The sequence below is a fragment of the Astyanax mexicanus genome, chromosome 18 (genome assembly GCF_023375975.1).
Source record: "Astyanax mexicanus isolate ESR-SI-001 chromosome 18, AstMex3_surface, whole genome shotgun sequence".
NCBI classification, from domain to species: Eukaryota; Metazoa; Chordata; class Actinopteri; order Characiformes; family Acestrorhamphidae; genus Astyanax; species Astyanax mexicanus.
In genome coordinates this window covers 12667727-12683614 of record NC_064425.1, presented here as the reverse complement: position 1 = coordinate 12683614, position 15888 = coordinate 12667727, and the positions used below count along the sequence as shown (strand labels likewise).

Sequence of the window (15888 nt, the reverse complement as noted above, 5' to 3'; positions counted from 1 at the left end):
ATAATCATTAAATGAGTTACAGTTAGTCAAAACGCATCTACATGTTATGGTTTTTGATCAGGAGACTTCAACCAGAATGTACACAAAGTACTGTTCAGATTGACCATTTCATTTTTAAAATAAGCCGATTAAGTTGTTCTAAGTCTAGTTCTGAATTAAATGGCGCTTCATCACAGTATTAACACCAAGGAGTGAATGTTCTGACATGGCGTGATTACAAAGTTGTTCTAAATCTATGTCTGAATTAAATGGCGCTTCATCAAGCTGCACTCTGCAGAGAGAATGGAATGTGGCTGCCCCACCCCCCTGCTGCTCTTGTAAGTGCCTTCACTTCACCAAGGCAAAGTTTTTGACTACAGAAAGCTGAGTAAATTGATACCAGATGTTTAGCTATAGACTGTATAGTAAAATAGTTTCATTGTTTTTACTGATTTTAAATTCTTTTAATTGCTAAAATTGCCCCTAAAGTCCAATCTGTGCCACATTTTGCACAGCACTTAAGGGAAGTATGATATACAACTGAGTAAGATATTGAGATGATCTGAATAAGGACTAATGAGTTATAGCTAAATAAGGTATGTGTGACACGGCCGAAGATACTTGTTGTTGTATAGAAGTCATGTTGGGTATAATAGTCAACATTTTTTTGATAATTATTTACCTAGACACTCTACAGAGTGTTTCTAGATCAGTTTGATGGAGCTATCATTAAAATTGAGGGACTAGTTCGAAATGGGTGCATTGCCAACAGTTCAATATTGCAAATTAAATATAGATTTTTTTAATACACTTCTAATAGCAAAGTTGTTTAGAACTGTGCATTACATGATGCGAATTAAGTTATTTGACTATGAATAAAAATATGTGCGTGTGATATGTAATTAATGTGTAATTATAATGAATAGCGCCAACTAGTGTCCAAATCATATGAATTTTATGGTTGTTAGAATGTACCAACATATACATGGTATTTAATTTTCATGATGATTGGTTAAGGTTAACCATTTCAAATAGCTACTGATTTCTTATTGGCTAATAGCGGTCACAAAATTTGGCCTATCGAATTGTCCTTAGAGATTCTGTTAAAGCATGTACCTGTGACGAAGAGTGCAAAAGTACAGCTCAATATGCCTTACCGTTGTTGAGAAATATAGCCATTTGCATATGTAACCTTTATAGCGCCACCTAGCAGTGGAGCTGCGCCGAAATTCATAGGCTACCTCAGGATCTTGTCAAAAATCATATTTTTAAGTTTCAATTTTTTTGGTTGCAGGGATTTTGAGTTACAGATTTTTTTAATTAATTGTTCATTTTATCGGAAGGGTTCATTTGCATATGGCGGCCATATTGTGTAAAAATATCAACATGTTTTGGATAATTATTGACTATCCAAGTCCTGTGGATTTTTTGAGCATTTTTTCAGAATTGTTGGGCATAAACTGTAGGACTAGTTCGCAAAAGTATGTTTTGCATATTATGCAAATTAGCAAAAAATCTAAGTAGGCGGAGCTTAATGGTCACAATGGCAAAGTGACTTGTTTTGACCCAAGGATTACAGAAAAAAACAGATTTTGTCTGGCAAAAATCGCTGGAATGACTTATGAGCACTTATGTGTATGGCTTTGCTATAGCGCCCCCCTTAGGTCAATTGGTGCCATTTTTTGTGCCTGTGCCTTGTCATTTCACACCTGCCCTACCTACTTGCCAAATGTGGTCCTTCTAGGCCTTACGGTCTTTGCTGCACAATGAGTTTTACAAGAAAAAAAGAATAATAATAATAATAAGAAAAATTCTAACAAAAACAATAGGGTTCCCGCACTATGTGCTTGAACCCTAATAATCATGTAGTAACTTATAAGTGTTAAACAAACCACAATACTCTTGATGCTCTTATCTGGGGTGTTGTTAACTTGTCCTGTGCAACAGAGGGAACTCTTGCTCTACCTTTCCTGGGGTGGTCCTGATTAATGCCCGTTTCATCATTATGATGTGTTTGATGGTCTTGCAATTGCACTTAAGTATAATTTATAAAGTTCTTAAAGTTTTGAAGAACCTTGACTGACCTTTATTAAAATGTTTGTGTCAACAGCCTAAACTAAGCATTGGATTTGGTCAGAAAATCAGATTTGGGCCTAGTCTGGACTTGGTGGTGGCTGTGGTGCTGATGCTGGGATGCTGATGTAGGTTCTTTGGATTTCATTCAGTGTTGTGTTGGAGGATGCTGAAGTTGTGGGCCAGTGTGATGAATGTGAATGTTTTAGAAAAACAGGAGCATCAGGAATGTCTTTGAATAGGTGGATGTGATCATTGAAGCAGGTGGTGGAGTGGAGTGACGGGCAATGTGGGTGTTTGGTTGGAGAGCACATTCCCTGGAGATACTGGTGCTGATTTTCTGATGGTAGTTGGACACCAGAGCTCAACCATTTTGTATCTCTCCGACACACACACTGGAGTTCTAAATGCCACCCAGTATATGTGTGTAAGGTGTGGAGGAGGCCACAGTGGATAAGCTGTGTGTGTATGTGTGTGTGTGTGTGTGTGTGTGTGTGTGTGTTTTGGAGACCCTACCGTACATCACTTTCGCCCACACTGTAATTACATAAGTGTGCCATCTGACAACACACACACTCGCATATACACACTTAGATATACACACATACACACATGCAGATTAGAGACACATAATTTGCCTCTTACTGTATCACACACACACAAGAGCTATCTGAAGTGTGAAGCAAGAAGAGTGTGATGTGGAGGGTGTCAGTCATCTAAATGGTTTTAGAACTGAATTTAGAGTGTAAGAATATTTATATTAAACACTGCAGTTCTACAGTTCTACTCTCATATGAACTTGCATCTAGTGCAGTGTTACTGTCTCTTACTGTGTTAGAGTGTGTAATTGTGTTTAAGGCCTTATCCCAAGAGCATGGACTGACAAGACAAAGATAAACCTCTTTGGATCAGATGGTGTCCAGCATGTGTGGTAGTGTGCTGGTGAGGAGTACCAAGATAACTGTCTTGCCTACAGTCAAGCATGGTGGTGGTAGCATCATGGTCTGGGGCTGCAAAGATGCTGCCCAAACTCAATTGAGCACCTGTAGGGCATCCTGAAGCGGAAGATGGAGGAGGGCAAGGTGTCTTACAAACACCAGCTCTGTGGTGTCATCATGAAGGAGTTCTTCCATTGGAATCTTCCAATAGCATCCTCTGCTGCTCTGGTGAATTCCATGCACAAGAGAGTTAAGGCAGCGCTAGATAATAATGCTGGTCACACAAAACACTGTGTATACAGTGTACAGTCAGTGCTATGGTGTGTATACAGTAGGACTGGATAAAATGGCAGAGATTCAGAGATTATATTCCAGATGTTTAATAATGATTTTGAAGTTTCTGTTGAACAGTAACAATGGATTGTTTTAATGTTCAGATAAAGGAAATATGTTTCTAAACAGCAGTTTATCATTTTCACACAAAATCCTTACAACGCTGCATGAAACTATTATAAAAAATCACCTTCAGAACTACAGTAACAATATCAGTACATTCTACAGATCTCTACAGCAGAGAGTCAGTAAAACACAAGCCCCAAAATATCCAATAAAAATCAACCAGAAATCACAGAAAATAAGCACTTCAGCTCGGTTCTAACCCTCCGATTCGGGCAGCAGGAGAGGTTCAGATACTGACGGCTTTTCGGACACAGGTTTTACACCTGACCACGATGGGTTTAGTCCTTAATATAGAATTTTATACAATGTGGATCAATAACAGGTTGAGGTTCAGTGCAGATTCGAACCAATCATCTTCTGGTTACATTCTCATAGTTCTTGACACTAGTTTACCATCTGTTTTATAGCATCCCATGACATCAACCAAAGAATCCACGAAACCCACTCACAAATGAGGCCTGAAATATGTTAAATTCTAATTGGATTTACTGTGACTTTCCCTACTCTATTCAGGTTTAAGCTTTGTTCTGGGACTGTGTCCAGAAAAGCTGCCGTACACACTTCACTGGCCCAAACCAAACTGTCCCACCAGAACAGTATTCCTCGGCGGGAATCGGAGGCAAGCTGACAGAAAGGATGGTCAGATATTGCGTTTCAGCATTACTTCCTCACATTTCATCAACGTCACATATTAAATTATTGTTTATTATTATTTACTCTATAAGCATCATATGCACATAGCAAAAGTGTAAACATCAACACACACGTCTAGGTAGCGACATTCACTTCCGTGACACGTTCCCACGGATATCCCACACATGATTCCCGAATCAGAAGAGGAAAGATCTGAAAAAAGTTGCACTTTCAGAGATATTAGACTGAATTCTATGGAATTGTGTATGGATGGTAATTATTGATCGATTTTTAATCAATATGATTAATTCTGTAACTGTAATAACCATGTAAATCACCATGTAATGTCTTAGATTTGGGCTAAAGTGTGTTAAATCTGAATTATAGCTTTTCATAGATTTTTTCTATAGATTTGTTTCATTTTATTCAATGGTCATATATTTATTATTCACATTATTCACAATCGGTTTTTAAACATTTCATGTAACATTAAGTTATAAAATATGTGATCAAAGTTCAAATGATCAGATGAAATGTAACTCCCAAAAGATTTATAATATTTCACACATAATGGATGTAAGGATATAAAACATTAATTAAGAATTTGGCAGAAAAACAATAAAATAGAAAAACCCTTGAATTTTAAAAACGTATTTTATGTTGGTTAATTGGCTGAGACATCAGTTAAAGTGCCAATCCTCTTTTTGTTTTTTAATTTTTCCCAATTATCTCTTCAATTTAGGCTTTCCGAGGCCCCAGCTATCTATAACCGCATTGTGTTACCAGAGAAGGGAGGGTAAAGGTTAGTCTTTAGTTTTCCTCTGTGACGTGTGAAGCTCCACCACATCTTTTCAAACTGAGACTAACATAGCACTGAAGCTCAACATGGGTTTTGGAGGGCAATGCTAACGGCTAATTCTGCTAGTATTCGTCCATATCCAACTTCATTATCACCTCAGAGTCCATTCAGTCTCACTTTACCGTCTCTTCAGTGTTACCGCAGCCAATTAGCATTACCTTAGAGTCCCTTTAGTGTTACCTCAGTCTCTACAGTCTCACTTAGCGTTACTTCAGTGTTACCTCAGTCACTTAGTGTTACCTCAGAGTCCATTTGGTGTTACCTCAGTCTCTACAGTCTCACTTTAGCGTTACTTCAGTGTTACCTCAGTCTCTACAGTCTCACTTTAGCGTTACTTCAGTGTTACCTCAGTCACTTATTGTTACCTATGAGTCCCTTCAGCATTACCTCAGTCACTTCAGTCTCACTTTAGTGTTACGGCAGAATAACTTCAGTCTTACTTTAGCATCTTCAATCTCAATTTAGCTTAACCTCAGTTACCTCAGAATCACTTTAGAGTTAAGAGTTTAGAGTACCTCAACATTACCTCAGCCACCTTAATTTTAAAGTTACTTTAGAGTCAGTTTAGAGCAACCTTAGTTTCCTTCACTGCAATTCAGTATTCAGATTAAAAATGTATAAACAAGAACTGAACAATCTGAACCTGAACCTAACCGAAGTTAACCTGATGACATCATCGCATTTGTAGGAGCGTGGAGTGTTTATGGGAATGTTTATGGGAGTATTGCTTCACATCTGAGAAACTGGATTTTTTTTCTGTATATTTACTTATAAAAAGAAAACAGTTTAATATTACCATAGAAACATCAAATATACACTTACTCCCCCTCCTGGCCCCCATTTGGCACTGCGGCCTTAGCAGTAGTGATGTATGTTAAGTCTCACAATCGTTAATTGTGGTATGTAATGTGTGTGTGTGTGTTTGTGTATGGGTGGGTTATCCATAAAAAAGACAGCTTCAGTTAAAAATTTCTCAGTCTTTGACTTTCCAGGAGCGTTGGTCGGGAGGCGGCTACTGATGGGTGATGTAAGGCGGTGATGACCCCTGGCTGACTGTTAGCTTGCCCTTAGAACACAATCATCACGGACATCAGTTCTGTGGAACAGCAGCTCTGTGTGTGTGGGATTCAAAACATCTGATCGGGTAAAAAAGAGCGAGCTCTAAATGTGCTAAATCACTGAAAGCCCTTTGATGAATGAAGTAACTTTATGGATTATTACTCGGTATTGATTATCGTTAGCGAGGTGGACAGTGGCGATCAGTCAGTTTGATCAGTTTGGATGGTGTGACTCGACCCACGCTCCAATACCCCAATAGATTCAACACTGTTTTTTAGTTTTTCACTAGTATTTCATTCACTAGTATTGTGTTCATCAAGGCCAGAATCGCACGATTCCACAAAAATAAAACAAATAAATAAATAAATACATACAAAGAAACACCTCAAGAGCAGAGACGGAGGTACGAGAGTTTTGGTCCACATTTTCAAGATTCACAAATAAAAAGCATACATTCATAATTCTGAATCAAACGAGAAGATCGGCATCAGCGGAAGAAAAGTGAGAGCGGGAGCAAATAGAAACCGTTTCAGGAGAAAGAAACATGTCATGAATGATTATTTACAGAAAAAAAAAACAAAGCACTTTGTTCACAGTCTGGCGGAACAGACCTTCGGTCCGCAGCTTTCCTCCCAGCATCAGCGGAATTCCACTTCCTCTGTGCACCAGAACGTCTGTGCTTCACACACTTAGTGGCGCTGTTCCTCCATTATCTCTGACCAGCCCTTTATAAGCTCAGTGTGTGAAGGTGCTGGAAGGTCCCCACACTTCAGTTTTTTCTATTTTCAGATCCTTGCTTCATCACACAAAGTGTTTTTTCTTAAAGATTTCTCTAATTATACGAAAGCCATGTTTGTTTAAGGCCACTACCAAAACAAACAAAACAAAAACAAACAAACTAAAAGTTGTGTTACATCAGTGGACGGCCCCCTGCTGGTGGCCAGTCTGAAATGCCCTGCTCCAACCAGGAGCAGTTGGAGAAGCTCAGGTGAACGTTATGTCACAATGTAGTTACGTTGTACTGGCCATCCCTCTCTGGGTTTAGAACATGTAAACACGCACACTGAAGACTAGGTCTAGGAAGCTTTAATTCATCAGCCTGATTCCTACATCCCTCCTGTCTCTGTCCATTCTACCGCCCCCACCTGCGTTGCCCATTCCTCATAAGGACGAGGAGCTTTGGCTGTAGTGCCGCAGTACCAAGCACTCATATTTGGGGGACGGAGTTGGCCCCAGACCCATCTCTGAGCCACCGGGGGAGTTGGGGGACCCACTCCCAGAGGCCACAGAGTCCCTGAATGGTGATGGAGGCGTTAGCGGCAGCAGTTCCTCCAAGTCTGCCTTTGCGGAGGCGGCAGACTCGAGCGCCGATGCCGCACCCACCATCACCTCCTTCACGCTGGACACAGGAGAGCTCCTGGTGCCTGGACCCCGGGATGAGGAGCAGGACAGCGGGCACGGTGCCGGCCGACCTCCGTTGGACTCCACTGGTGGTAGCGGCTGGATCTCTGCGTAGGTCGTCATGGTAGTTGGCATGGAAACTTCTCGGGGGAGGAAATAGGGAGGACAGTTGGACGAGTGACCGTGAGCAGACACACTGGCTGACATGCTTGCAGACATGTTGGCAGACAGTGCCATGGGACCTCCTGGTGGTGAGTTGGTTAGCATCATGCTATTTAGCTCACTAATGTTAGCAGTGAAACGATTAACGACACAGCTAATCTGCTCCATTAGCGAGCCCTGTGACGCGCTGGTGCCACCGACTCCAGCACAGGACACGCTGTCACTGCGAGATGACTGGCTCAGATAAGACGACACTCCACTGATCACCTGTTCCCCAGTGCCTGAGCTCCTCACCAAAGCTCCGCCGACCGCCCTCTGGCTCACGGTGCTGATGGGTGATGGGGTCTGAGGACTGTATGTGACCGGGTAGTGCTCCGCCGGCTCTGTGACCTCATACAGCATCTTGTTGTTGCTGCTATCCGGTGGGATTTCAGTGCCTCCGCAGTAACGTCCCTCCGAAGTCTTTGAGAAAGGCTTGATGACGGCCGTCTGATTGTTCTCCCGTTTCTTGATGTGAAAGGAGAGACGCTGCCACAGGTGGCTGCCTTTGGAATTGCGCTCTGTCTGAGCCCACGTCACCGACTTTCCATTAGAGCTAAAAAAATAACAGAAAGAGAATTTAAGTTTGAAGAGTTTTAAGTAAGAGCTTCTGTAACATTCCCTTAGATCCTATGTTTATGTTTATCAGACGAGTCTCTGTCTGTTCATTTTAGTTTATATGAGGCACGACTCATCAGTTCATTGAATTAATGTAGAAAAGCCAAAGCAATCAAAACCCTATCGAATCTACCCCCCCCCCTCGCCTCGCTCTCTATCTGTTGGGGTTAATTAGGCTTGTTAGTGATGATTTATCTCTTAATTAAGATGCTGATTTTATCATGTAGTCCTGATTGAGTAATGGCAAGTACTTGAAGCTCTTCATAGATTGACTTCACACATGCAAACACATACACAAACAACCTCTTCCTTCTACGCTAATCTGAAGCTGTAGCATTATATCTGTAGACGCTTTCATATTCTGTCTAAAGACTAAAGCAGGTAATGTTAGCACACAAGCACACACCCTCATCCTCACCTGAGCGTTTCCCCAGACGACCCTCTCCTCTTCCAGAGGTTGACGAGGCTGCTAGACCGGCTGGCTGCCGAGGATGCCTTCCCTCCATCGCCCACATGCATGCGCACCACAGTGGAGGTGGTGAAGGCGCTTCGGACGTTCCTCTCCGGTTTAGCCAGTATGATGTAAACCTTGGGTACGAACATGCAGCCCAGCGCCACCGTGGCGCTCAGACTGACTGAGAAGCACATGGTGACGATCTTGTAGTTGGAGCCGAAGTAGATGGGCACAAATGCAAGCCAGATGATGCAGGTGGTGTACATGGTAAAGGCAATGTATTTGGCCTCGTTAAAGTTCGCCGGGACGTTCCGTGTTTTGAAGGCGTAGAACGTGCAGCTCATTATCAGCAGACCATTGTAGCCCAGCGGTGCCACCACACCCAGGTTAGTGGTATTGCAGATGAGCTTGACCTCTCGGATGGATGGATAGTCGAAAATGACATCTGGCGGCACCAGGACGAACAGAGCCACGATGATGCTGAGCTGCATGAGGATCAGGATGAAGGCAATTGCCACCTGGGCGCAGGCACTCATGAACCTCGGCTTCTTGGTGCAGATTTTCTTCTTGCTTCCAGCCAAAATCCGAGCGATTCGATTGGTCTTGGTGACCAGGGCCGAGTAGCTCATGGCGGGTGAGAGGCCAACGCCCAGGCGCTGCAGGTAGCAGTGGACCACGTGCGGTTTAGCAATGAGGCAGAAGGTGCAGAGGTAGCCCAGGCAGATCCCCGCTAAAATGATGTAGCACAACTCACGACTGGATGACTTGACCACCGGTGTATCGCGGTACACCACGAAGACAGCAGTGACAAAAAACGTGGCCATCAGACCCAGACATGAGAACACCACGGCTGCTATAGGCTCAGGGTCGCCCCATCGTAGATACTCCACTGGGATTGGGTCACAACCTAGCAGAGAAGTGACAATGAGTACAGGTCCTGCTTTACATTTACTCTAACAGATTCAATCTTTTTTCCTTTTTTTCTCTCACAAATGACATGTAATGGTGCTTTTTATGAATGACTCTTTGCTCAGGTCTCTGGAGCTTCAGTCTGCATTAATATTCAGGAGCTACATTTTACCTAATTTCACTGGATTTCATCATCGGACTGACATCAAACTCAAATTTTCTCAATGCAGCTAAAATGTTACCAGTTGCTCTAGCAAATATGCAATAAGTGGTAGATCAGACATCATATTTAAAGGTAGATAAGACGTTCATTACAGAAACAGATCAGGTATTCTATTAGAGAAAGATCTGACGTTCTGTTCCGCAGTAGATCAGACATCCTATTCAGAGTTTCACACATTCTATTCACAAACCTGACAACATGTACACATCTTTGCGTAATGAGTACACGTTTTGATCTTCTAGTACACTTGTAAAGTGTGCATATCGTTTAATCTTGCATTTTCCTCATGTCGTCCCAAATTTGTCTGTTGTGAGTGTGTTCCCGCCCAGTATTTCAGCCCTGAGAGATTATAATAACATTAAAAAAGGATCTAGGCTGCCAGACCTAATAAGTATTTTTAAAATGGCAATTAATTTCGATGCATATAGTGAGCAACCAATTATTATCCTTTAAGAAATGCAGGCCAGTACAGTATAAGACTTCTACAAACACATTATTATTATCTTTATCATCAAAATTATAGAAATTATCAAGATAGGTTAGTTGAATAGACTTTTTTATTTGGTAAAACCGGCAGTCCGGCAGTCTGTTTGGAGAAGATCACACTTTCAACGTTTCAGTGTAATATGTTAAAGCAGGAAAAGCACTAAAATGTGCAGTGCAGTGGGCCTGTTCATGGTGGATGAGACATTATGCAGAAATGTGTATATATGGCTTTCTGCTTGTGTCTTTGCTTGCTTGTTTGTTTGTGTGTTTGTTTGTTAACAGGCTCACCCGTGAGGTCATGTGTAGGCCAGGAGCCAAGTTCGCACGCTCTGCAGGTGTACTCATCAAACACGAACTCGTTCTCCTTACAGGGAGTGCACGTCCAGCAGCAGCTCACCTCACCTTTACGGATCACCTACAGAACGAGAGAGAGAGAGAGTCACTGGGGTTCTCCAGTGCTCCAGGTTCTAAGGAGCACATTAGAAGATGTGAGGTTCTAACCTTGATCTGGCCTTTATCGCAGGGTTCACTGCAGACTGACTTGATGATGGTGTCTTTAGAGGACCAGATTTCATCATCATCGATCTGCAGGCCGCTGTTATCCCAGCTACCAACGTTTGTGTAGTCGAAGTAGTCCTTCCCCATCTTCTTAAAATTCATTATCACATAACTGTACACACACACACAGACAAACACACACACAGGAAGCACAGTAAGAAATATGTTACATGGTAATTATCAGTTTACAGTATAGCTAAACTCACACGCAGCCAGTGCTTTTTTTTAATGACAATCATATAGTATGCATTTTTACAATCACACAGATGTGTGTACATATAAACAAAGATACACATGCGTGCGCACACACACACACACACAAATCAACACAAATCAGCATCTTAGCAACTAGTGGAATGCATACACTCACACAGTCACACACAAAAACCATAGAGACACACACTTAGATCTCTGACTCAACTACTGACTGACTAATTGATTGACTGAAGCACTGACTGACTGACTAAATGACTGCCTGAATGACTGACAGACCGATTGACTCACTGACTCATTGACTGACTGATTGATCTACTGACTTATTGACTGACTGATGAAAAGTTAACAAAAATATTTTCTGACTGACTAATTGACTGTCAGAATGACTTACTGGCTTATTGACTGACTGACTCATTGATTTGTTGACTAAATGACTCATTAATTGTCTGACTGAATGATTTACTGAGTGACTAATTTAATGATTGACTGACTGACTGTTTAATGATTTACTGACTGACTGATTTAATGATTTACTGACTGAAGGAATGATTGACTGACTGATTTAATTATTTACTGACTGACTGATTAAATGATTGACTAACTGATTTAATGATTGACTGACTGACTGATTTAATGGTTTGTTGACTGACTGAAATAATTATTGACTGACTGATTTAGTTATTAATGACTGACTGACTGATTGAATTGACTGACTGATGACTAGTCAAATTATTAACAGGCTGACTGACTGACTGATTGATTGACTTATTAACTGATTGACTGACCAAATGATTGGCTGAATGATTTAATGATTTACTGACTGACTGATTGACTTGACTGACTGATGACTGGTCAAACAATTAACTGGCTGACTGACAGGCTGTTTGACTGACTGACAGACTGGCTGAATGACTGACTGACTGATTGAATGAATAACTGACTGAACAAATGATTGACTGACAGACTGATTGATTGCATGATAGAATAACCAATTGATAAAAAAGTAAGTGTACCTCCCAGGAGAGTCTCCGTTTTCATCAAACTGGATGTTTTCTCCGGAGACTCCAGTGAAGTTGGTTTTCATGAGAAAATCGAGCAGTTTAGCTCCATCAATCGGCCGCATGGCATCACAGAGTCCTGCCGCCCCCCGACAAAGAGACTGGTGCATCTGATGGAGTCCGAACGCCATGCTGTAGATTGCATTAATCACAAAACCCATCTTAGTGTCCTGGGCGTACTGCTGTCGCAGGGAGTCCCGCTCTGCCAGAGAGAAAGAGAGAGAGTCGTCGTCACTGTCTGGAAAAATCTTTACAGGGAAAACAAGCAAATAAACTCACAAGCCAAAAACAATAGACTATCAATATTCAAATTGATCATGAAGTGTTACTTCAAGGCACAGCTTGGGAACTCCCGCACCTGTCCCACACTAAGTTGTCAGGTGTTATCTTGTGACTATCCTGAGGCTGAAAACTGGCCAATGTGTTTATGATAAGGTAATGTGAATGTGGTAGTGGGTGCCAGGTGGATGGGACTTTCCATTTCTGATCTTGTGGGCACATTAAACATCTGTTGATCCCCAACAGTGGCACGTGTATCTAGAATATATCATGGAAGGCATTACTACCCACAGTGGACAGTACAGTGGATGATAATGACTGTGACAAACATTGGTCCATATTTATCAAATTTCTTGAAGTAAAAATGCTGAACTCTTTACTGAATTCTATTAGACAGTTAATGAGAGGTAACTTTAGACCAGTACTTTTACTCTGAGACATTCACTAGCCCTTTTTCTTACCCTCACCCATTGTTAATTTCACAGAATATATTACAGTAAAATAATTCACTGCAGGAGAATCCCTCCCACATAATCCACAGGTCAGTGCAGTAATCAATAGTTTCCATAAGACATGCCAAATGTCATGGGACCCGCTATGAGCTCTTGGTATTCTGAGTTTTGCCATTTCACTGCTTTTGCTTTTTTCTTGCTGATGGCTGTGTTTCTGAATGAGTGCATGCAGGGTGTAAATATGATGGGTGGTTCTGTGTTTTGGTGGAAAGCTCTTTCTCTCTCTTTCTTTCTGTCTCCCTCTATTGTACTCTAAAGGAGATGGAGCAACTCAGCGGTCAGGATCTCGTTTTTATTCTGTTCCTCTTTTCTCATTGAAATTGAGTGTTTGAAGTCTCTGGGCTTTGAAGTGACGTGAGTAGAGGCAGTGGAGAGAGAAAGACAAAGAGACAGGGAGAGAGAGAGAGAGAAAGAGAGGAGGGATAACCGAGAGAAACAAATTGACAAAGTGACAGAGCGACGAGACGAGAGAGATGAAGAGTAAGTGAGAGAGAAACATAGAAAGAAAGACATTAAAAATATTATTTAAAGAGGCACTAGACCCTTAATCATTTTGTTTCATTAATAGCTGAAATGTGTTCCTTTTAAGTAATGAAACATACCAGTCCTGCTTAAAATTTCCTAATTTTAAAAAGCGCTCATTTCCACAACTGCAGCGCCCTCACAGGTTCAACTGTGCTATCAGTATAATATGTAAATCAGTCAATCAATAATAATGACCCCGGTGATGTCCAACCGCTATCAGAAGCACACTGCTCAGCCCAATCAGCTCTACTTACTGCCCCAACCCATACATCACCCATTGCCTCTCCCAAACTACTCCTCCCATTTTTAGCATTTGCTTGGGGTCCAATGTTCCACTAATAAGAGGTTTAGAAGGTATTTTTCAGGTGTTGCTCAGATCACATTTTGATATGTGATTGCAGATATAAGCCGGATCAGGTTTGCATTGGGTTGGATGTGTATATTAGTAAGTCTGATGTAGGTTTGGTAGCGTACAAGTGAGTGGTTTTTGATATGGGTTTGGTCAGGTTTGGGTGTGTGGTTGCTTATATGGGCTTGGGTTTGGTTCTAGTCAGGTCAGGTTTGTGTGTGTGTGTGTGTGTGTGTGTGTGTGTGTGTGTGTGTGTGGTAACTCATACAGGATGCTTTTATATCTGGAGTCTGGAGTGCATGCAGATTAGCATGTGAATGACTGGCTGTGGCATCAACACGCAAATATATTTATAAATAAATAAATAATTAAATGAACAAATGAAGGAATACATTAAGGATGTTTATTCACCATTCATTCATTCTTTCCCTCTCTCTTTCCATCAGTGTAACAAAGCTTCTTTAGCCACAGTTTGTGTGTGTTTGTTTGTGTGTGTGTGTACTTACTGCTGCAGGTGCGGTTATATTTGGGGTTCTCCTGAGGGTGGCCCTTCAGTCTGCAGTGGAACCGATGCTGCCAGAACTCAGGGAACCATGGGTTCCTCAGGTTGTTATCGGGACGGAGTTTAAGGTAGTAATCGTCGAACCACTTGACGTCAGCAGACTGGAGCTTTATGGTGATCCCGCCCGCTGCCTCACGCACGTATCCGTCCGTCACATCGTAACGATCTGCCCACCCATCACTGTGATTCGAGGAGAGAAGAGAGGAGTGGAGGAAAGAATTAGAGCTGAACTGATTACTTATTGGTTCTCTTCATATTGTTAATGTTTTATCATTATGGTATTGTCTGATATTTAAAGAATCAGGTAATTCTGATTTGATATTTAGAGAGAATTTCTTTAGTGTGTGTGTGTGTGTGTGTGTGTGTGTGTGTGTGTGTGTGTGTAATGTGTAAGTATATTCTACAGGTGTATGATATAGATCAGGTTAGCTATGTATTGACTGAGTGATTAGTGCAAGAGTGATGAGAATTTAGTTATTGATTAGCAGAGTGATGTAATGGAGTGTGTAATGACGATGCATCATGTGATTGATTAATTGATTTGTGTGAGAGAATGACAGAGTGATCTGCTCTGGGGAGAATGAGGTGCAAAAAAGTGTGTATAACGCTATGATTTGCCATGTCTGACAAAAAAGTCTTCATTCTTGATTAAGATTACTAATTAGGTTAAACTTTATATTTTACCTCATTCTTTACAACTCAGGCTGCATTAAACACTCATCTCATCTGAACAAGCTAGTATGGATAAAATATTTTATAAAAAAAAAAAAATACCAAATCACCAAATAGAGTTTCTCTTAATGTGAAAGCACCTACAGGGCACCACATCACATTTAATCCACTGACAGGGTAATCATTAGGAAACCTTTCACTCTCAAACGTATGGCCACACCCTTTACAGCACTAGACATTTCACATTTATTCCACTGGTGGACACTTCCCCATCAAAGGAGCACCTACTCAGGCACTTCATCATGTTTTTCCACCTTCAGGTGAACCTATTCAGCACCAAATCCTACCAAATTTTCTGTACTAGAAAAGGAACCCTTGGGTTTATGGAGAGTGGCACAGAATGCACTTCCTAATGGCACCATTATCACATTATTCATGGTCTAGAGGGCACATCATCATTTATCGCAAGAAGTGGTACCCTAGTGGGCACTCAATCACGTTTTCCTTCAAGAAGACCAGCCAGTAGGGCACTTTGTCTCTTTTATGCCACTATAGGGGGCACTTTATGGAATGGAGGTACTAGAGCAGAGCACTCCTCTCACAGCTCCTCTGACTGATTCTTTTACATTCTGTTCAGTGATCCCTCTCAATGATCCTCTCACTGCTCCCCTCACTGCTCCCCTCATTGCTCCTCTCATTGCTCTCCTCATTGCACCTCTTCCACTTTTTCTCACTGCTCCTCGTCCTGATATTCTCACTGATCCTCTCGCTGTTCATCTCACTGATCTTCTCACACTCCTCCCACTGCTCCTCTCACTGTTCCTCTCATTGATCTCCTCACTGCTCCTCTCATTGCTCTCCTCAC

The 15888-nt window shown here is 41.7% G+C and overlaps 1 protein-coding gene across 5 annotated transcripts in view; it reads right to left on the bottom strand.

The window, feature by feature from the left end:
- Nucleotides 1–3354: 3354 nt before the first annotated feature.
- The window catches only part of grm5b (glutamate receptor, metabotropic 5b), a 45263-nt gene continuing 32729 nt past the window's right edge, over nt 3355–15888 (bottom strand). For 2 of the 5 annotated variants that reach the window (XM_007248599.4, XM_049467089.1), the window contains exons 5-10: nt 14296–14531; nt 12080–12326; nt 10794–10962; nt 10581–10707; nt 8639–9581; nt 3355–8158 (exon numbers count right to left, since the gene is read on the bottom strand). In XM_007248599.4, the coding sequence (XP_007248661.3) occupies nt 7162–8158; nt 8639–9581; nt 10581–10707; nt 10794–10962; nt 12080–12326; nt 14296–14531 (2719 nt within the window). In that variant the 3' untranslated portion in view covers nt 3355–7161. The remainder of the gene's footprint in view (nt 8159–8638; nt 9582–10580; nt 10708–10793; nt 10963–12079; nt 12327–14295; nt 14532–15888) is intronic. The other 3 variants (XR_007425319.1, XR_007425318.1, XR_007425317.1) reach the window with 3 other exon arrangements.